General features: G+C 43.4%; 1 protein-coding gene across 3 annotated transcripts in view; it reads left to right on the top strand.

The window, feature by feature from the left end:
* Positions 1–23,999, top strand: part of LOC140196167 (neprilysin-like) — a 303,855-nt gene that overhangs the window by 107,991 nt on the left and 171,865 nt on the right. For all 3 annotated transcript variants that reach the window (XM_072254924.1, XM_072254921.1, XM_072254923.1), the window contains exons 7-8: positions 9,737–9,855; positions 13,706–13,771. In XM_072254924.1, coding sequence (XP_072111025.1) covers positions 9,737–9,855; positions 13,706–13,771 — 185 coding nt within the window. The remainder of the gene's footprint in view (positions 1–9,736; positions 9,856–13,705; positions 13,772–23,999) is intronic.

Raw genomic sequence — 23,999 nt, 5'->3', positions numbered from 1 at the left:
GAAGGCAAAGGGTGGTTGTAGATGGGTCATATTCTGCATGGAGGTCAGTGACTAGTTGTGTGCCTCAGGGATCTGTTCTGGGACCCCCTACTCTTCGTGATTTTTATAAATAACTTGGATGAGGAAGTAGAGGGATGGATTAGTAAATTTGCTGATGACACAAAGGTTGGGGGTGTTGTGGATAGTGTGGAGGGCTGTCAGAGGTTTCAATGGGACATTGATAGGATGCAAAACTGGGCTGAGAAGTGACAGATGGAGCTCAACCCAGTTAATTGTGAGGTGGTTCATTTTGATAGGTCAAATATAATGGTAGAATATAGTATTAATGATAAGACTCTTGGCAGAGCGGAGGATCAGAGGGATCTTGGGGTCCACGTCTGAGGACGCTCAAAGCTGCTGCGCAGGTTAACTGAAGGCATACGGTGCATTGGCCTTCATCAATCATGGGATTGAGTAATGTCACAGCTATATAGGACTCTGGTCAGACCCCACCTGGAGTAATATGCTCAGTTCTGATCACCTCACTACAGGTAGAATAGGTGCAGAGGAGATTTACAAGGATGTTGCCTGGATTGGGGAACATACCTTATCAGAATAGGTTGAGTGAACTCAGCCTTTTCAGGTTAGAGCGACGGAGGATGAGAGGTGACCCGGTAGAGGTGTATAAGATGATGAGAGGCATTGACCATGTGGATAGTCAGAGGCTTTTTCCCATCGTTGAAATGGCTAACATGAGAGGGCACAGTTTTAAGTGCTTGGAAGTAGGTACAGAAGAGATGTCAGGGATATGTTTTTTACGCAGAGAGTGTTGAGTGCCTGGAATGGGCTGCCAGCGACGGTGATGGAGGCAGATACGATAGGGTCTTTTAAGAGACTCCTGGATTGGTACATGGAGCTTATAAAAATAGAGGGCTATAGGTATTTCTTGAAATAAGTCCATGTTCGGCACAGCATTGTGGGCTGAAGTGCCTGTATTGTGCTGTAGGTTTTCTATGTTTTCTATGTTTCTTGTTGGACTGAAGAGAGGGATTGGGTGTGCGACAGACAGAAATTTGGACTTCTCTTCCACAAAGAATAATTGATCATTCTGTTAATTTTAGATCAAAGTTAGATAGATTATTGATCAAGAGAGACAAATACAGTGGCATGCAAAAGGTTGGGCACCTCTGGTCAAAATTTCTGTTACTGTGATTAGTTAAGTGAGTAGAAGATGAACTGATCTCCAAAAGTCATAAAGTTAAAGAATATACATTCTTTTCAATATTTTAAGCAAGATTAGTGTATTATTTTTGTTTTGTACAATTATAGAGTGAAAAAAAATGAAAAGAGCACCATGCAAAGTTTTGGGCACCCCAACAGAGTTGAGCTCTCAGATAACTCTTACCTTCATTAGCTTGTTAGGGCTATGGCTTGTTCACAATCATCGTTAGGAAAGGCCAGGTGATGCAAATTTCAAAGCTCTATAAATACCCTGACTCCGCAAACCTTGTCCCTACAATCAGCAGCCATGGGCTCCTCTAAGCAGCTGCCTAGCACTCTGAAAATTAAAATAAATGATGCCCACAAAGCAGGAGAAGGCTATAAGAAGATAGCAAAGCATTTACAGGTAGCCTTTTCCTCAGTTTGTAATGTAATTAAGAAATGGCAGTTAACAGGAACGGTGAAGGTCAAGTTGAGGTCTGGAAGACCAGGAAAACTTTCTGAGAGAACTGCCCGTAGGACTGCTAGAAAGGCAAATCAAAACTCCCATTTGACTGCAAAAGACCTTCAGGAAGATTTAGCAGACTCTGGAGTGGTAGTGCACTGTTCTACCATGTAGCGACACCTGCATAAATATGACCTTCATGGAAGAGTCATCAGAAGAAAACCTTTCCTGCATCCTCACCACAAGATTCAGCATCAGAAGTTTGCAAAGGAACATCTAAACAAGCCTGATGCATTTTGGAAACAAGTCCTGTGGACTGATGAAGTTAAAACAGAACATTTTGACTGCAATGAGCAAAGGTATGTTTAGAGAAAAAAGGGTGCAAAATTTCATGAAGAGAACACCTCTCCAACTGTTAAGCGCAGGGGTGGATCGATCATGCTTTGGGCTTGTGTTGCAGCCAGTGGCATGGGGAACATTTCAGTGGTAGAGGGAAGAATGAATTCAATTAAATACCAGCAAATTCTGGAAGCAAACATCTCATCATCTATAAAAAAAGCTGAAGATGAAAAAGAGGATGGCTTCTACAACAGGATAATGATCCGAAACACACCTCAAACTCCACTATGGACTACCTCAAGAGGCGCAAGCTGAAGGTTTTGTCATGGCCCTCACAGTCCCCCGACCTAAACATCATCCAGAATCTGTGGACAGACCTCAAAAGAGCAGTGCATGCAAGACGGCCGAAGAATCTCACAGGACTAGAAGCCTTTTGCAAGGAAGAATGGGCGAAAATCCCTCAAACAAGAATTGAAAGACTTTTAGCTGGCTACAGGAAGCATTTACAAGCTGTGATACTTGCCAAAGGGGGTGTTACTAAGTATTGACCATGCAGGGTGCCCAAACTTTTGTTTTAGGCCCTTTTCCTTTTTTGTTATTTTGAAACTGTAATAGATGGAAATAAAGTTTTCTTGCTTAAGATATTAAGAAATGTGTCATCTTTAATTTTATGCCTTTTGGAAATCAGGTAATCTTTTACTTGCTTAGCTATTCACAGTAAAAGAAATTTTGACCAGGGGTGCCCAAACTTTTGCATGCCACTGTATAATGGCACAAAATGGTAAACTATCTTTACCATCATATTGACATACAAATATAATCTGCATCAGCAATGACAAATGTGTACTCTGTGGCCCACTTTATTAGGTACACCTGTGCAATTGCTTGTTAATGCAAATATCAATTCAGCCAATCCTGTGACAGCAATTCAGTACATGCAACCATGGTCAAGAGATTCAATTGTTGTTCAGACCAAACATCAGAATTGGGAAGAAACTGCTGATCTCCTGGGATTCTAATGCAAAGCAGTCTCCAGAGTTTACAGAGAATGGTGTAAGAAAGTAAAATATCCAGTGACTGGCAGGTCTGTGCGTGAAAAGGCCTTGTTAATGAGGAAGGTCAGACGAGAATGTCTAGAATGGTTTGATCTGGCAGGAAGGCGACAGTAACTCAAATAACCACGTGTTACAACGGTGGTGTGCAGAAGAGCATCTCTGAATGCACAACACATTGATCTTTGCAGTGGATGCGCTGCAGCACCAAAAGATCTTGAGCATACACTCAGTGACCACTTTATTAGATACAAGAGACACCTATTAAATGGCTACTGAGTATCATTCACCGTACACAGATGTAATTGGGATTCCATGTGGTGATAGACTTATGTCGAAATTTTCTGCCAACACCTCTAAGAGGACCATTACCTGGCTGTATGGTTTAGAGGTTTGTGTGCATGAATGAGCTGGAGAGCTCTGTTGGCTGGAATGAAGGCCACTGTTGGTAGGGTCACCCATGTCAAACAGGTCAAAGGTCAAAGGGCCAAGGCCAGACTAAGAGCCGTACGCCGATCCTCAGCCCGAAACATCGACTGTTTACACTTTTCCATAGTTGCTGCCTGGCCTGCTGAGTTTCTCCAGCATTTTGTGTGTTGTACGCATAATTAAGAGTTAATAAGTTATGGAGAAGCTATGTTGGTGCTGGAAACATGGCAGCAATTGTGGGCTCACCCCAGCAAATCCTCAGACTATGTTGGCTGTTGACACAAAGAGCACATTTCACTGTGTTTTGATGTACATGTGGCAATTAAAGCTTATCTTGGTTTTCAAGCGCAGCCTCACTGATGGTACTCAAACTACTCCTGAGTCTTGCAGCTCATGTTTTTGTGTCTTCTTCTCAATATGAGAAAGAAGAGAAATGGAGTATAGTGGATTCCAGTTGACCAGGATACACTGGGACCCATACACTCTGTCCCTATTAAATGGCTGCCCCAATTAGCCAAAGTTTCATGGAAAGAGTTAAAGAGTATAAAAGAGACAAACTACTGTTTAATTGAGTAACAAATTATGTATTTAAATGAAATACAGAACAAACCTAAACATAGTAGTTATCAATACAGGAATTCATGCAGTTCGCTGCTGTGTTCTTTTGATTGATTGTAAATGAACGACAAAATCTGTGCCGGAACCTAGTGCAGATAATGGACTGTCTTCTTACAATCTTTTTGACAACTGCAACCTCCAAATTTTTATTTTCATTGTAATATTCAATGTGATTGTCGATACCTTCAAATTCTTCATAGTTTCTAACTTGTTGAAGTTCATTTTCATTTTCACTCCTAGCCGTTTCTGGCATCTCGAAGGTTGGATACTTGGAACCACAGTGAGCAAAGTGATTCTGAATTGTCTTACTACTTATTTTTCACCAACTATAAGTGACAAAAATTTCTGTTTTTTAATATAAATACACACAACTGATGTCATTTAAAACTGTTCGCTCTAAGCACAGTGCAGTGTCTAACAGCCACACAAGTGCATGCGACTGACCCTAGTTAGAAACTGTTCAACAACTCTTTCCTGTCCTCAGTACGTGGCATAAGACCATAGGGTTTAGGAGCAGAAGTAGGCCATTCAGCCCATTGAGTCTGCTCCGCCATTGAATCATGGGCTGATCCAATTCTTCCGGTCATCACCACTTCCCTGCTGTCTCCCCATACCCTCTGATGCCCTGGCTAATCAAGAACCTATCTCTCTCTGCCTTAAGTACACCCAGTGACTTGGCCTCCACAGCCGCTCATGGCCACAAATTCCACAGATTTACCACCCTCTGACTAAAGTAATTTCTCCGCATCTCTGTTCTAAACGGACGTCCTTCAATCCTGAAGTTGTGTCCTCTTGTCCTAGACTCCCCTACCCTGGGAAATAACTTTGCCATATCTAATCTGTTCAGACCTTTTAACATTCTGAATGTTTCTATGAGATCTCCCCTCGTTTGCCTGAACTCCAGGGAATACAGCCCAAGAGCTGCCAGACGTTCCTCATACAGTAACCCTTTCATTCCTGGAATCATTCTCATGAATCTTCTCTGAACCATCTCCAATGTCAGTATATCCTTTCTAAAATAAGGAGCCCAAAACTGTACACAATACTCCAAGTGCACTCTCACGAGTGCCTTATAGAGCCTCAACATCACACCCCTGCTCTTATATTCTATATAAGAATATAACTCTTTATACCTCTAGAAATGAATGCCAACATTATATTTGTCTTCTTCACCACTGACTTAACCTGGAGGTTAACCTTGAGGGTATCCTGCACATGGACTCCTAAGTCCCTTTGCATCTCTGCATTTTGAATTCTCGCCCTATCTGAATAATAGTCTGCCCGTTTATTTCTTCCACCAAAGTGCATGACCATACACTTTCCAACATTATATTTCTTTTGCCACTTCTTTGCCCATTCACCTAAACTATCTAAGTCTCTCTGCAGGCTCTCTGCTTCCTCAACACTACCTGATCCTCCACCTACCTTTGTATCATTGGTAAGTGTAGCCACAAATCCATTAATCCCATAGTCCAAACCATTGACATACATCGCAGAAACCAGCGGTCCCAACACAGACCTCTGTGGAACTCCACTGGTAACCGGCAGCCAGCCAGAATAGGATCCCTTTATTCCCAATCTCTGTTTTCTGCCGATAAGCCAAAGCTCCACCCATGCTAGTAACTACCCTGTAATTCCATGGGATCTTGTCTTGCTAAGCAGCCTCATGTGCGGTGCCTTGTTAAAGGCCTTCTGAAAATCCAAGTACACCACCTCAACTGCATCTCCTGTTGTAATTTCCTAAAAAAATCATAGTAGGTTAGTCAGGCAGGATTTTCCTTTCAGCAAATCATTCTGGCTTTGGCCTACCTTGTCATGTGCCTCCAGGTACCCCGTAATCTCATCCCTAACAATCGATTCCAACAACTTCCCAAACACTGATGTCAGGCTAATAAGTCTACAGTTTCCTCTCTGCTGCCTCCCAGCCCACTTAAATAACAGAGTAACATTTGCAATTTTCCAGTCATCTGGTACAATGCCAGAATCTATCGTTTCTTGAAAGATCATTGTTAATGCCTCCGCAATCTCTCCAGCTACTTCCTTCAGAGCTCAAGGGTGCATTCCATCATGTCCAGGAAATTTATCTATCCTCAGACCATTAAGCTTCCTGAGCACCTTCTCAGTCGTAATTTTCACTGCTCATACTTCACTTCCCTGACACTCTTCTATGTCCAGTATGCTGCAGACGTCTTCCACTGTGAAGACTGATGCAAAATACGCCTTCACTTCCTTTGCCATTTCTGTGTTTCTCATTACAATAACTCCAGCGCCATTTTGTATTGGTCCAATATCTACCCGCACCTCTCTTTTACCCTTTATATACTTGAAAAAGCTTTTAGTATCTTCTTTGATATTAGTCGCCAGCTTCCTTTCATAATTCATTTTTTCTTTCCTAATGACCTTCTTAGTTTTCTTCTGCAAGTTTTTATAAGCTTTCCAATCCTCTATCTTCCCACTGGCATTGGCTTCCTTGTATGCTCTCTCTTTTGCTTTTATTTTGGCTCTGACTTCACTCTTTAACCACGGTAAGTGTCCTTCTTCCATTCGAAAATTTCTTCTCATTTGGAATATATCTGTCTTGCACTTCCCTCAGTTTTTCGCAGAAACTCCAGCCATTGCTGCTCTGCTGTCCTTCCTGCTAGTCTCTCTTTCCAGTCAACCTTGGCCAGTTCCCCTCTCATGCCATTGTGATTTTCTTCCACTGAAATACTGACACATTGGAATTCAGTTTCTCTTTCTGAAATTTCAAAGTGAACTTGAACATATTGTGTTCACTGTTCACTAAGGGTTCCTTAACCTTAAGCTCTCTTACCACCTCTGGATCATTGCACAGCACCCAATCCAGCACCGCCGATCCCCTAGTGGGCTCAACAACAAGCTGTTCTAAAAAGCCATCCATTAGACATTCTACAAATTCTCTCTTGAGGTCCAGTACCAGCCTAATTTTCCCAATCCACTTTCATGTTAAAATTCCCAACAATTATCATGACATTGCCCTTCTGACATGCCTTTTCTATCTCCTGCTGTAATTTGTAATCCATATCCCGGCTGCTGTTTGGAGGCCTGAATCCAACTACCATTAGGGTCCTTTTACCCTTGCCATTTGTTAACTCAACCCATAGAGACTCTACACCTTCCGGTCCTATGTCATCCCTTTCTAATGATTTAACATTATTTCTTATACACAGGGCCACACCACCCCCTTTCCCTTTCCAATACATCGTATATCCTTGGACGTTCAGCTCCCAATGGCGGCTGTCCTTTTACCAAGTTTCAGAGATGGCCACAACATCATACTTGCCAATCTGTAGCTGAATTTCAAGATTGTCCATTTTACTTCTTATGCTGCGTGCAATCAGATATAATATTTCTGTCCAATATTTGATGCTTTCTGTTTGAATTGAGTTGAATTGACTTTATTTCTTACATCTTTCACATACATGAGGAGTAAAAATCTCTAAATGTGCAAAGTTCAATCATAGTAATTTATAATAATTTATAATATATAGAACAGTCAATGTACACTCAAATCAGCGTGTTCATCAGTCTGATGGCCTGATGGAAGAAGCTGTCCCAGAGCCTGTTAATCCTGGTTTTTATGCTGCGGTACCACTTCCTGGATGGTAGCAGCTAGAAGATTGTGGTTGGGGTGACTTGGGTCCCCAATGATCCTACGGGCCCTTTTTACACACTTGTCCTTGTAAATATCCTGAATCATGGGAAGTTCACAACTACAGATGCGCTGGGCTGTCTGCACCACTCTCTGCAGAGTCCTCCGATTAAAGGAGGTACAGTTCCCCTACCAGGCAGTGATGCAGCCAGTCAGGATGTTCTCAATTGTGCCCCTGTAGAAAGTTCTTAGGATTTGGGGGCCCATACCAAACTTCCTCAACCATCTGAGATGAAAGAGGCGCTGTTGGGCCTTTTTCACCACACAGCTGGTGTGTACAGACCACGTGAGATCCTCGGTGATGTGGATGCCAAGGAACTTAAAGCTGTTTACACTCTCAACCCCAGATCCATTAATGTCAATAGGGGTTAGGCCATCTCCATTCCTCCTGTAATCCACAACCATCTCTTCTGTTTTTGCAACATTGAGGGAGAGGTTGTTTTCTTGACACCACTGTATCAGAGAGATGACTTCTTCCCTGTAGGCCACCTCGTTATTGCTTGAGATAAGGTCGAGCAATGTAGTGTCGTTGGCAAATTTAATTAGCAGATTGGAGCTGTGGGTGGCGATACAGTCATGGGTATACAGGGCGTAAAGGAGGGGAATCAGTACCCAGCCCTGAGGGTGCCCTGTATTGAGAATCAGAGTGTTGGAGGTGAGGGCGTCCACTTGTACAACCTGCTGGAGATCTGACAGGAAGTCCAGGATCCAGCTGCACAAGGCAAGGTCAAGGCCGAAGTCTGTGAGCTTCTTGTTGAACCTGGAGGGAACTACGGTGTTGAATGCGGAACTGTAGTCCAAGAGCAGCATTCTCATATAAGCATCCTTCTTCTCCAGATGTGCAAGGATGGCATGTAGAGCTGTGACTATTGCGTCATCTATTGATCAGTTGTGTCGGTAGGCAAATTGGAGGGGGTTCATTTGGGTGGTAGTAAGCTGCAGATGTAATCCTTGACCAGCCTCTCAAAGCATTTGCTTATTACTGAGGTGAGTGTGACAGAACACCAGTCATTCAGGCATGTTACCTTGGTCTTTTTCTGGTACATGGACAATGGTGGATAATTTGAAGCAGGAGGGCACTCTACACTGGGAGAGGGAGAGATTAAAAATGTCAGTAAACACACCTGCCAGTGTGCTGCACACATCCTGAGTACCTGCCCTGGGATACCGTCTGGTCCCACAGCCTTGTGACTGTCCACTTGTTGGAAACATCTGCGTACCTCACCCTCAGAGGTGACCAGGTTGCAGGTTGTAGCGGTGGCTTTCCTCGGAGGCTCAGAGTTGGCGATATTGAACCGAGCATAAAAGCGATTGAGCTCATCTGGGGGAGAGGCCGCGATGTTGGCGGTACCACAACATTTGGCTTTCAAGTCTGCGATGGTACGCAGCCCTCGCCACAAGTTATGTGTGCTATTCGTTGTGAATCTTGACTCCATTTTGTCCCTATATTGTTGTTTCGCAGCCTTGATAGCTTCGCACAGATCGTAGCTGCCTTTCTTGAATTGCACCATGCATGCTTCTATTGCTGTATAACTCATCCCACTGGCTGTGATTATGCCTCATCTCCCGCCTGACCTTTCTATCATCTCTGTTGCATGCTATCTTTGATTTATTTCTGTTTTCTCCCCTTCAGCCCTATCTCTCCGGTTCCCATCTCCCTGCCAAATCAATTTAAATGAAGTTAAAATAATTTATTTTGCTTAGTGTTCCAAGTAAATGAAGGAAATCACTGCTATTTTCTCATTTTGTTTTTGTTCTTTCAGGCTGTCCCAAATAAGCAACTTAAACCAATGGCTTAGTTAACCAGAATCCACTGTATTTTTGCTTTGGTGAATAAACAAATTGTCTCTTTAATTTTCCTAAAGAAAAAGTGAGCAACTTCCTGTAACTTTTCCATAGGTGGTTTTGTTAAGTAGAGGAAAGTAATGTTTCCAAAAATCAAACAGTTTGCCATGGTCATAAATTCTGTTTTCATTTTTGTAGGTAAACAGTGGTCACTTGAGGACGTCCTTTCAAGAATGAATTACAAGTATGGAAGGCGGGCCGTCATCAACATGTTTGTTGGATCTGATGACAAAAACTCAAATGCTTTCATAATCCATGTGCGTGCCCTTATTGAGAATAATTCTTGTTCAGTGGTGAATATAGTAATTTGCAAAATACCGTTTCTGTTTAAGATAGAGCAGGTTTGAAATTTTTCCAGCTGACAATGTCTAGATTTTGATATCTGACTGTCTTCATTTCAGAGGGGAATGGAGGAAGTATATATCGATACTTTGCAGAGGGTGCAGATGAAGTTAACCAGGATTAGAGGGCATGTGCAATAATCAGAGATTGGGCAAACTACAGTTGTTTTCTCTGGAGCAGCGAAGGCTGAGGGAGATCTGATGGAAGTTTATAACACTATGAAAGCCATAGTCCCCCAGTATATTTGTCCTAGGGTTGCCATGTCTGATGCTCGAGGGCATATATTTAAGGTGAGAGGGGAATGTTCAAAGCAGATGTTCAGGGAAACCTGCAGGCAGATTCAAGAGGGCTTAAACTATTTTGACAGGGGAATGGGGAGTAAAGTGATAGGTCAGTGGACGGAGCAGTTGGTATACGGGCAGATGCAGTGCGTAGAGACTCCGTGAGGACGGATAGAGAGTTGATAGAGCAAATTTGCAGTCAGTGGGATGGGTTGAAATGTTTCTATTTTAATGCAAGAAGTATCAGGAATAAGGGTGGTGAACTTCGACAAAAGGTTAGAGTCTATGCCAGAATATTAATCTGCCCAGTCCCATCGATCTGCACCCAGACCAAAGCCCTTTATTCCCCTCCCATCCACGTACCTATCTAAATTTCACTTAAATGTTGATATCGAACTTGAATCCATCACGTCCACTGGCAGCTTGTTTCACACTCTCACCACCTTCCAGTGAAAAGGTTAAGAATCAGGTTTATTATCACCGGCACGTGATGTGAAATTTGTTAACTTAGCAGCAGTAGTTCAATACAATACGTAATATAGAAGAAAAAAAGGTAGCAGTAAATCAGTAAATCAATTACAGTGTATGTATATTGAATAGATTAAGAATCATGCAAAACAGAAATAATATATATTTAAAAAGCGAAGGAGCGTTCACGGGTTCAATGTCTATTTAGGAATCGGAGGCAGAGGGGAAGAAGCTGTTCCTGAATCGCTGTGTGTGTGCCCTCAGGCTTCTGTACCTCCTACCTGATGGTAACAGTGAGAAAAGGACCACACAGATTGTGGTCTTTTGTTTAGGAAGTCGTGGATCCAATTGCAGAGGGAGGTACAGAGGCCCAGGTTCCATAACTTATCAATCAGGATTGGGCCAAGATGGTGTTAAATGCTGAGCTGGAGGCGATGCACGGCATCCTGACATGTGTTTATATTGTCCCGGTGGTCTAAGGCCGTGTGAAGAGCCATTGAGATTGCATCTGCCATTGACCTATTGTGGCAATAGGCAAATAGCAGTGGGTCCAGGTCCTTGCTGAGGCAGGAGTTCAGTCTAGCCATGATCAACCTCTCAAAGCATTTTATCACTGTAGATGTGAGTGCTACCGGGCAATAGTCATTATGCTTTTTAGGCACTAGTACATTTGTTGCCTTTTTAAAGCAAGTGGGAACTTCCGGCCATAGCAGTGAGAAGTTGAAAATGCCCTTGAATACTCCTGCCAGTTGGTTGGCACAGGTTTTCAGAGCCTTACCAGATACTTCATTGGGACCTTCTGCCTTGTCAGGGTTCACTCTCTTTAAAGACAGTCTAGCATTGGCCTCTGAGACAGGGATCACAGGGTCACCGGGTGCAACAGGGATCTTCACAGCTGCAGTTATATTCTCCTTTTTAAAGCAGGCATAGGGGGTGTTGAGTTCATCTGGTAGTGGCGTTCAGCTCATCTGGCCACTCATGCTGTTGGGTTTTGCTTTGTATGAAGTAATGTCTTGCAAACCTTGTCAGAGATGGCATTCTCACAATGTCGCCTCCAACCTTGTTCGAAATTTGTTTCTTTGCTCTTGAAATAGCCCTCTGCAATTCATACGTGGTTTTCTGGTACAGACCTAGGTCACCAGATTTGAACGCTACAGATCTAGCCTTCAGCAGACGACGTACCTCCAGGTTCCTCCATGGCTTTTGGTTTGGGAATGTACAGTAAGTCTTTGTAGGAACACTGTCATCCGCATAGGTTTCAGTGAAGTTGGTAACAACTGCAGCATACTCATCCAGATTCAAAGATGAATCCCTGAATACGGTCCAGACCACTGATTCAAAGCAGTCCTGTAGGCACTGCCGTGTTTCCTTTGTCCATACCTGCCTGGTCCTCACTACTGCTGCTGAAGTCTTTGGTCTCTGCCTATACTCCCTCCTTATTCTCCCCTTAAACAGTTCACCTTTGAAGAAGGCTGCTTGCATTTATCTTTTCCATACCCCTCATAATTTTATATATCTTTATCAAATCTCCCCTCAATTGCCTAGTTTTAGGGAATTAAGTCCTAAACTATTCAATCTTTCCCTATGACTCAGGGCCTCAAATCCCAGCAACACCCTTGTAAATTTTCTCTGCAATCTTTCAATCTTATTGACATCTTCCTGTATGTAGGTGATCAGAACTGCACACAATACTCCAAATTAGGCTTCACCAAATGTCTTATACAGCTTCAACATAACATCCCATTTTCTGTATTCAGTAATTTCATTTACAAGGGCCAATGTACCAAAACTCTCTTTACAACCCCATCTCCCTTTGATGGCACTTTCAAAGAATCATGGATCTGCATTCCCAGAATTCTTTGTTCTACCACACTCCTCGGAGTGAAATAAAGAAACAAGAAACAAAGTAACATGATAAATAAAACTCAGTGAATCAGCAACTGAAGTGAGGAAATGCAATGGAAACAAACAAAAACAAAATCAGAACACCTGAAGAACTGAGTGGATGAGGCGAGCATCTCTGAAGACTAGTGGTGCAAATGTGTTTCTTCACAGGTGCTGCTTGACCCACTGAGTTTTTGCAACGTTCTGCTTCTATTGAGGAAATCCCATGCTGTTTTACAAGTGAGAGACAATGAAATAGTTAAGAAAAACATTTGAGCAGTTGTGATTCCACCTTTTTGTGACTTTCAAGAAACATTTGCCAGACAAATAAATGAAATTTCATTGTTTAAAATGTTCCAATATCCAGACTGTCAAGTTGACTTGAGTTGCTTCAACAATGTGCAGAATAATTTTGTTGCTGAAATCCTGATTTAAATTTATAACAGGCCACTGATATGCAAATCCAATAAGTTTTGAGGGACAACAGGTAACTAAGATTCAGTTGTGGCTTGTATGATTCAAGGAATCGAGCGATAAAACATAGAACATAAGACATATAAGGGAAGATATAGTTGAGTGAAATGCATTCTGTCTTTGTCCCAGGGTTAGGGAATCAAGAAAGAGGGGACATAGATTTAAGGTGAGATGGGAAAGTCTTAATAGGAACCTGAGGGATAACTTTTTTTTATATACAAATTGTGGTTTCTATCTTGAATGAGCTGCCAAAGGACATTGAAGCTGGCACAGTAACAACTTTTAAAAGGCAATTGGGCAGGTACATGGATTGGAAAGGATTCAGAGGCTATGGGCCAAACATTGGCAAATGGTGCATCTTGGTCAGCATGGACCAGTTGGGCCGAATGGCCTGTTTCTGCACTGTTTGTCTCTGTGATATAGAACAGCACAGGATGGGGAGAAGCCAGCTGATCCACCATATTTGCCAATCTAAACTAATCCCATCTGCATTCACATGGTCCCTCGATCCCCCGCCTGTTTACGTATCTCTCAAAATGCCTTAGATATTTGTTCAAGATTACTTTCTGAAGATTCACAATTTTTCAACATTAGAGAATTAAGGACAGCTGGAACCAATATAACATTAACCCTACTTTAACTTTTGATGAATTCACAGATTGACCAGCCCTACTTTGGACTGCCCTCCCGGGATTACTATGAATGTACAGGAGAATACCAAGCAGTAAGTGGTGATGACTTGCATATTGTTTTGTATTTTTGGATCAGAATTGGTAAATTGATTTATTATTGTCACGTGTACCAGAGTACAAGGAAATTTTTGTCTAATATGTGATGTGTTTAAGATGACCAACAGAGTGGACAGCCAGCACCGTTATCCCCAGGGTGGAAATGGGATAATTTGAAAGTGTTTGGAGGGGGATGTCAAAGTGTGGTGGGTGTGGGAAGTGCTCTGCCAGTGGTGGTAGAGACAGACACATTAGGAACATTTAAAAGACTTTGATAGGCATATGGATGAAAGAAAAATGGAGGGTTGCGTGGGAGGGAAGAGTTACATTGATCTGAGAGTAGATTAAAATGTCAGTACAATACCATGGGCCAAAGGGCCTGTACTGTGTGGTACCTTTCTATGTTTATTGCATCTAAGCAGATCATTTCAATATATTGAGATAGTACAATGACTGAATGTACAATAGAGTGTGAGCGGTACAATGTTAGTGGAGTGCAGGTAGACAATAAGATGAAAGACCATAACGAGGTCGATGGTAAGTCCAAGTATATTGTATTTAATACAATAACAGTGCTATAGAAGCTGCCTTCAAACCTGGTCGTATGTGTTTCAGGCTTTTGCATCTTCTGCTATGTAGGAAGTGGGAGAAGAGACAATGGTCAAAGTGGGTGGGGTCTTTGATTATGTTGGCAGCTTCGCTGAGGCCTTGAGAAGCCGAGGCCATAGAGGGGATTCTGTTTTCTGTGATGTGCTGAGCTGTGTCGCAACCCCTCTGCAGTTTCTTGCAGTCCTGGGCAGAGCAGCTGCCTTACTGAGCCGTGATGCATTTGGATAGGATGCTATCGAGGGTGCATCGATAATAATTGGAAAGGGTGTACGGGAACATGCCAACTTTCTGTTACCTCCAGAGGAAGTAGAGACACTGGTGAGCTTTCTTAGCTGTGGCATCCATGTGGTTGGAGCAGGACAGGTCATTGGTGATGTTCACTCCTAGAACTTGAAGCTCTCAACCTTCTTGATCTGAGCACCATTAATTAAACAGAAGCAAATGCCCTACCACCTTCCTGATGTCAATGGCCAGCTCTTTTGACTTGCTGAAATTGAGGGAAAGATTGTTGTTCTGACACCACTTCAACAAATCTCCTGGGATCTATACTGTATCTCCTTCCTGTGCTCCAACATATAGTCATTTCATCTTTGGCCCATTACAGTGGATTATCTGCAGACTTAATTTAATTTCAAAATTAAGATGAAACATGATAAAATCAGGAAAACAAAGAGGAATACCCAGAATTTGGTGCATGCTTCATGAACAGGATCCTGTATTTTAAATCACTCTTCTTTTTAAATCTTTCTTCAATTCCCCAAAATACTGAGGGAGCTCATCAGGCTAGACAGCATCCATGGAGAGGAATAAAGAGCCAGTGTTTCGTGTCAATACCATTCAGCAAAGCTGAAAAAGAAGTGGGAAGAAGCCAGAATAAGAAGGTGGGGAGGGTAGGGCAAGGAGTACAAGCTGCAGGTGATAAGTGAGACCAGGTGTGGGAGAAGGTGGGTCCTCTGCCTTCTGCACTGTTTCAAGAAAGTTCATGCCCAGTGCAAGATTTAACCCAAAATACTGACAATTCCTTTCCTATAACAGATACTGCTTGACCCACTGAGTTCCACGAGCAGATTCCTCCATATCCAGTCACTTCTGTCTCTGATTGCTCTCAATGTGCATTAAGTTTTAGAAATAATTTGTTTAAAAATCTACAGTTGCTGGAGACCTGGAATAAAAAGAAAAATTGCTGGAAACACTCAGCAGGTCAGGCAGGGAGGGAGAGAGACAGAGAGAGGAAAAAACTGAGTCAACATCTCAAATTGAACATCCTTTGTCAAATCCACATTTGTCTTTACTTTCCTTCTTTCTGACGTTGAATCAGTATCGGGTTTAATTTCAATGGCACAGGTTGTGAAATATGTTGTTTTGTGGCAGCAGTACACAGTATTACATAATAATTTAAAAACCTCCAAATTGCAATAAGAATATATATATAAAATACATGGTGCAAAAAAAGAGTAAAGTTAAGTAGTGGGGTAGTGTACGTGGGTTCATTATCCACTTGAGGATTACAAATACCTGGGGATACGAATTGACAATAAACTGGACTGGTTAAAGAACACTGAGGCTGTCTACAAGAAGGGTCAGAGCCGTCTCTATTTCCTGAGGAGACTGAGGTCCTTTAACATCTGCCGGACGATGCTGAGGATGTTCTACGAGTCTGTGGTGGCCAGTGCTATCATGTTTGCTGTTGTGTGCTGGGGCAGCAGGCTGAGGGTAGCAGACACCAACAGAATCAACAAACTTATTCGTCAGGCCAGTGATGTTGTGGGGATGGAACTGGACTCTCTCACGGTGGTGTCTGAAAAGAGGATGCTGTCCAAGTTGCATGCCATCTTGGTCAATGTCTCCTATCCACTGCATAATGTACTGGGTGGGCACAGGAGTACATTCAACCAGAGACTCATTCCACCGAGATGCAACACAGAGCGTCATAGGAAGTCATTCCTGCCTGTGGCCATCAAACTTTACAACTCCTCCCTTGGAGGGTCAGACACCCTGAGCCAATAGGCTGGTCCTGGACTTATTTCATAATTTACTGGCATAATTTACATATTACTATTTAACTGTTTATGGTTCTATTACTATTTCTATTACTATTTATTATTTATGGTGCAACTGTAACGAAAACCAGTTTCCCCCTGGGATCAATAAAGTATGACTATGACTATTTAGAAATCTGATTGTGGAGGGGAAGGACGGCAGCATCACAACTTCTTTCAGAGTTTGCAAAGATTCGGCATGCCATCTACAACTATGACAAACTTCTATTGATTTGTGCTGGAGAGTATATTGACTGGCTATATCATAGCCTGTTATGGAAACACTACTGCCCAGGGAGATGATACAGGAGCCCCAGGTCCCACACCACCAGTTTCAGGAACGGTTGTTACTCGTGAACCATCAGGCTCTTGAACAAAAGGGAATAACTTCACTTGCCCCATCATTGAAATTTTCTCACAAACTATGGACTCATTTTCAAGGACTCTTCATCTCATTTTTTTGATATTTATCACTGATTTATTTATTATTATTATTTATTTCTTCTTGTATTGCATAGTTTATTGCCTTTTGCAGACTGGTTGAATGCCCAATTTGCAGTGGTTTTTCATTGATTCTATTATGGTTAATATTCTATAATAAATTTATTGAACATGTCCATAAGAAAATGAATCTCAGGTTTGTATATAGTGACATACATGTGCACTGATATAAACTTACTTTGAAGAAACTGTTTGACTTGCTGAATGTTTCCAGCTTTATCTGTTTGTATTAGTGCCATACGTTTTTGTGAATTGTCAGGAGGTTTGGCTTCTGTTGAGAGATCAGTCTGGCAAAGAATTCATTTTCTAATGCAGCCTCATTGTTAAGCACAGTGAAAGACAAACTGCGGTAGGAACTTGACGAATCAGGCAGCGCCTGTGGAGGGAAATGGACAGCTGATCATTTGAGTTGACTCTCCAACTTGACCAGCGGCTCCTGTTGGTAAGGCTCCATGATATAAAAACAGGTTAGGAACCCCAGATCCAGACTGAAAAATCCAGTTCAAAGTTCTAAGTAAATTTATTATCAAAGTATATATATGTCACCACATGTAACCTTGAGATTCATTTTCTTGTGGCATTCATAGTAAATCTAAGAAACACAAGCGAACCATTGAAAGACAGCACCCAACAGGACAGACAAACAGCCAACGTGAAAAAGACAGCAAACTGTAAGTACCAAAGAAAAAAAAGAAATAAGCAATAAGTATTGAGAAAATGAGATGAAGTGTCCTTGAAATTGAGTCCATAGGTTGTAGGAACAATTCGTTGTTGGGGTAAGTGAAGATGCGTGAAGTTATCATCTTTGGTTCAAGAGCCTGATGGTTGAGGGGTAATAACTGTTCCTGAACATGGTGGTGTGAGTTCTGAAGTCCTGAAGCTCCTGTACCTTCTTCCTGATGGCGGCAGGAGAAAAAAGCATGGCCTGGGTGGTGGGGATATGTGCTGACAACACCCTGTGTAGTTGTGTTCACTTTACCTGCATTGGACTGGGCCATATCAGCTACTTTTTGTAGGATTTTCTGCTCAAGGGCAATGTTGTATCCATATCAGGCCATGATGCAGCCAGTCAATATACTCCCCACCACACATTTTAGATGCCATGCCAAATCTCCACAATCTTCTAAGGACGTGGAGACACTGCCAAGTTTTTTTTTTGTACTAGCACTTAGGTGCTGGGCTTGGACAGATCCTCTGAAATGTTCACACTGAAGTATTTAAAGCTGCTGCTCCTCCCCCACATCTGATCCTCTGAGGTCTGGCTCATGAATCTTCGGTTTAACCCTCCTGAATTTAGTAATCAGTGCCTTGGTCTTGAGTGAGAGGTTGTCGTTGTGACAACACTCAGCCAGATTTCCACTATCCCTCCTACATTCTGATTCGTCACCACTTTTGATTCAGCCAACGACACTGGCATCACAGCAAACAAATATGGCATTGGAGCTGTGCTTAGCCTCACGGTCATAAATATAAAGTGAATAGTGAAAGGGACTAAGCACACAGCCTTGTGGTTCACTTGCATTGATGGAGATTATGGAGGAGATGTTGTTGCAATGTGAACTGACTGGGGTCTAGCAAGTGAGGAAATCAAGGATCCAATTGCACAAGGAGATATTGAGACCAAGATCTTAGAGCTTATTGATTAGTTCTGAGGAAATGACAGTATTGAATGCCAAGCTGTAGTTTATAAAGAGCATCCTGATGTATGCACCTTTGCTGTCCAGATACCCAGGATTGAGTGTAAAGCCAATAAGTTGGCGTCTGCCGTGGACCTGTTGCTCCAGTAGGCAAATTGGAGCAGATCCAAATAACTTCTCAGGCGGATGTGTTTCGTCACCAACCCCTCAAAGCACGTCATCACAGTGGATGTAAGTGCTACTGGACAATAGTCGTTGAGGCAGGCTACCACGTTTTTCTTCAGCATTGGTAAAATTAAAGTCTGCTGGAAACGGGTGGGTACCACACACTGCCGAAGTAAGAAGTTCACGATCTCGGTGATCACTCCAGCCAGCTGATCAGCACAAGTCTTTTGTACTTAGCCATGTTCCGCATCTGGGCCAGATACTCCCTGTGGGTTCACCCACCTGAAGGATGCCTCAGAGACCGAAGTCACAGGTTCATTTGAGCTTGCGGGAGTTTGTGACGGTTCCTCCACGTTCTGAACGTCAAACTGAGCATAGAAGGCATTGAGCTCACCTGGAAGTGTGCCTGCAGGATGTCACTTGATTTTGCTTTGTAAAAGTCAATAACATTCAAGCCCTGCCAGAGCTGTTGAGCATCCTTCAATGATTCAAGTTCAGTCCGGAATTGTCACTCCACACATGAGATGGCTTTCCAGAGATCAAACCTGGATGTCTTGCATCTTCCTTTGTCAGCAGACCTGAATTCCACTGATCTAGCCCTCTGCAGATTGTAGATCTCGCGATTTATACAGGGCTTCTGGTTGGGGAAGACTCTGAATGATTTTGTGGGTCACACTCATCTACGACTGCTTTCATAAGGTCCATGACAACCGTGATGCATTCTTTCAGAATAGTGAGGGGAAGGGGTATTGCAAAAGCCCGCAGGTAATGGGCGGATCCAGAGGAAGAGGGGAGAGATTATCTTTAGTTGTCACATGTATTTCGAAAAGTGAAAGGTGTCAGTACGAATCTGTGCTGGGGGGCAGCCCACAAATGTCACTATGCTTCTGGAGCCAACATTGCATGCCCACAACGTACCAACCATAACCTGTATGTCTTCGGAAAGTGGGAGGAAACCGGATCAGTCGGAGGGAATTCACGCAGTTACCGGAAGAATTTACAAGCTCCTTGCAGACAGTAGTGGGAATTGGACCCTGATTGCTGATCATTGGCACAGTAATAGCATTATGCTAATGTGCCACACGTATACTTTACCATGCGCATATAAAGTGGGTATACTGACCGAGGCTGTGAGGTGATAGGTGGGGGCAACAGGGGGCTGCAGATGATGGAATCTGACAGGAGAAGAAGGTGGAGAATGGAATCAAATGATCTAGCTAGGGAGGGAATGTAGGAACAGTAGAGGCAACGGACGCAGTGGGAGGATTATATAACCGTATAACAATTACAGCATGGAAACATGCCATCTCAGCCCTTCTAGTCCATGCTGAACTCTTACTCTCACCTTTGAGGGTTACGAGGGTGACGGGCAGATAGAGTAGGTGGAAGAGAGGAAAGAAATGGGGGGAGGCAGTTGGCTGTAGGAGGAACTGAGTAGACCAAGAGGAGAGAGAAAAAGGACAGAGAGAAAGCAAAAAATGCAGTTCAGGTTACACCAATATCAGAATCAGTTCTTAATCCGGTTCATTATCACAGTATGTCATGAAATTTGTTAGCTATAGTAGCAGTGGAGTGCAATATTTAAAATATACTTAGGTTTCAATAAGAAATATACATTCAGTGTCCACTTTCTTAAGTTTTTCATGTACTGAGTAAAGTGCCCACTACGTGTATGTTCATGATCTTCTTCTGCTGTAGTCCATTGACTTCATGGATTGTTGTGTATTCAGAGATGCTCTTTTGCACACCACGATTGTAGTCACTCCATCCTCCCGCCACCCCACTAGGAATAGGGTTCCCCTGGTCCTCACCTACCACCCGACCAGCCTCCGGGTCCAGCATATTATTCTCCGTAACTTCCGCCACCTCCAACGGGATCCCACCACTAAGCACATCTTTCCCTCCCCCCCACTGCATTCCGCAGGGATCGCTCCCTACGCAACTCCCTTGTCCATTCGTCCCCCCCCACCCATCCCTCCACACTGATCTCCCTCCTGGCACTTATCTGTGTAAGCGGAACAAGTGCTACACATGCCCTTACACTTCCTCCCTTACCACCATTCAGGGCCCCAAACAGTCCCTCCAGGTGAGGCAACACTTCACCTGTGAGTCGACTGGGGTGATATACTGCGTCCGGTTCTCCCGATGTGGCCTTTTATATATTGGCGAGACCCGACGCAGACTGGGAGACCGCTTTGCTGAACATCTACGCTCTGTCCGCCAGAGAAAGCAGGATCTCCCAGTGGCCACACATTTTAATTCCACATCCCATTCCCATTCTGACATGTCTATCCACGGCCTCCTCTACTGTAAAGATGAAGCCACACTCAGGTTGGAGGAACAACACCTTATATTCCGTCTGGGTAGCCTCCAACCTGATGGCATGAACATTGACCTCTCTAACTTCCGCTAATGCCCCACCTCCCCCTCGTACCCAATCTGTTACTTATTTTTATACACACATTCTTTCTCTCACTCTCCTTTTTCTCCCTCTGTCCCTCTGAATATACCCCTTGCCCATCCTCTGGGTCCCCCCCCCCCCCCCCCGTCTTTCTTCCCGGACCTCCTGTACCATGATCCTCTCGTATCCCTTTTGCCTATCACCTATCCAGCTCTTGGCTCCATCCCTCCCCCTCCTATCATTTTGGATCTTCCCCTCCCCCTCCAACTTTCAAATCCCTTACTCACTCATCCTTCAGTTAGTCCTGACGAAGGGTCTCGGCCTGAAACGTCGACTGCACCTCTTCCTACAGATGCTGCCTGGCCTGCTGCGTTCACCAGCAACTTTTGTGTGTGTTGATTGTAGTGCTTGGTTATTTGAGTTACAGTCGCCTTCCTGTCAGCTTAAACCAGTCTGGCCATCCTTCTCCGACCTCGCTTATTCATGAGGCATTACCCACCCACCCCCCCACCCCGTCAGTACTGCCACTCACTAGATACTTTTTTGTTTTTCACACCATTCTCTGAGAACTCTATAGGCTTCCGTGTGTGAAAATCCCAGGAAATCAGCAGTTTCTGAGATACTTAAACCACACAGTCTGGCACCAAAAACCATTCCACTGTCAGTCACTTAGAAAACATTTCATTCCCATTCTGATGTTTGGTCTAAACAACAGTTGAACCTCTTGACCGTGTCTGCATGCTTTTATGCATTGTTGCTGCCACATAATTGGCTGATTGGATATTTCAAAGTTCAAAGTGCATTTATTATCTAAATATATATACCATATTCAACTTTGAGATTTGACTCCTTACAGGCATTCATAAAACAAAGAAACACAATAGAACCTATCTTTAAAATAAGGAGACTGTCAAACACTGAATGTGCAGAAAAAAACAAATCATGCAAGCAAATAATACTCAGAACTGAAGTACATGAAAGTGAGTCCACAGCCATGAAGCCAGGCATCACTAAAACCAATTCGGGAGCCCATTAGTTGCAGGCCACAGACTCAGTTCATTGCAGAGATATATAAAAATCACGGAGCAACAACTTGAATTGGCCCAATCCTCGCCTCCGACCCCAATATCCTGACCTTTTCAATCTGGCCCGGGTTAAATCGTGCAAACCTCCGGTTGTTCCTCGCACTCGGACTCGGGCCCTGCTCCTTCGATACACTCTGGGGCCCGTGCCCTGCCACTTCGATTCAGCGAATACCCAACGTTTCCAATTCAACTCTCGGGTCTTAGCCCGGGCCCCACCACCTTGCCTCCACTCACCTCCCATTGTTTCTGCCGCATCGAATCGGCTCCAAGTCCACTACAGCAAAGGGCAAACATCGGCTCATTCCCTGGTCTCAGGCCCAGGCCCTGCCACCGCGATTCAACCTGAACACACCACGCCACAACCATCCTGCGCCTTCGAGACTTTGATTCACAGCGCAAAAAATACCAGGTCAGACAGGCAGTTCAAAAGCTCAGCTCCGAAGTGGAAGTTATGGGCTATTGATAGCAGTAAAAGTGTGACTAATACAGTCATTTATAATTTTGTTTGTTTTGTTTGATACCTGTGCTTCACCAGGGCTTTCTTCAACTGGAAGATAATACCTAATAGCGTGGCCACCAAGTGTACAAAAGACAATTAAATTAAAGATGTAGTGCAAAAAGAGAACAAAGTTAATGAGATAGTGCTTGTGGGCGAGTTCATTGTCCGTTCAGAAATCTGACGGCAGAAGGGAAGATGCTGCTCCTAAAGTTGCTGCAGTCTCTTGTTTCTACGTTACTAAACATACCCTAGGGATAATACTGAATGGATTGGAACTGCATTTATGTAAGAAAACAGTGAGCTGAGTTCACCTGCCACGGAGACTGGAACCCAGAGTTATCGACCGTAAGGCATAGGAGCAGAATTAGGCCATCCGGCCCATTGAGTCTGCTCCACCATTCAATCATGGCTGATTTATGATCCCTCTCAACCCCATTCTCCTGCCTACTCCTCATAGCCTTTGATGCCCTTATTAATCAAGAACCTATCAACCTCCACTTTATATATACCCAGTGAGTTGGCATCCATAGCCATCTGTGGCAATGAATTCCACAGGTTCACCACTCTCTGTCTCCTTATCTTAAAATTCTCCTTATCTCTGTTCTACAGGGACGTCCTTCTATGCTGACACTATACCTTCGGGTCCTAGACTCGCCCACATCCTCTCCACATCTACTCTATCAATATTTGATCACTGACCATATGGTAGTGTGCCTGTAACAGATTGATTCCCCGTTTGGTCTTAGCCTCCCAGCAGTCCCATCACTGAGGTGATTCCTGATTGCCTTTCTGACGGTTCTCTGGGCTCCTTTCGTAAGATTTCCTGTGGCTAAACTCAGCAGGACTGACTCCCATGTGCAGCATGCTGCTCACTGTTAAATTTGGAGTCTGTTTTGATCACAGTCTCCAGCTTTACAGATGGTCTGTTTCCTTTATGTGGAGCTAGCAGTCTTTGTTGATGACAGCTCCATTAATCAGTGCTAATGAGCACAATTACAGGGGATGTCTGTCAGCTCTGTTTCTGCAGCTGTGTAAGTTTGCGACACTGTGAAATACAGCTATGACTAGTATTGCCGATTGATTTAGATTCTCCGAAAAGTGTCGGAAAAGCTTAGCTAGTACCATGGATTGTGTCAGTGGAGCGCATTAATTAAAGCCTTTCTGAAACTCTTGAGACGTTGAGTGGTGCACTGACATTTTCATAAGTCCAAAAATGAATTAATCACTTGGCCTACCGAGTCTGCAATGCTATTTGATCTGGCTAATTTATCTTCCCTCTGTCACATTT

Source organism: Mobula birostris, chromosome 4 (genome assembly GCF_030028105.1).
Source record: "Mobula birostris isolate sMobBir1 chromosome 4, sMobBir1.hap1, whole genome shotgun sequence".
Taxonomy (NCBI): Eukaryota; Metazoa; Chordata; class Chondrichthyes; order Myliobatiformes; family Myliobatidae; genus Mobula; species Mobula birostris.
This window is presented reverse-complemented; position numbering and strand designations above follow the sequence as displayed.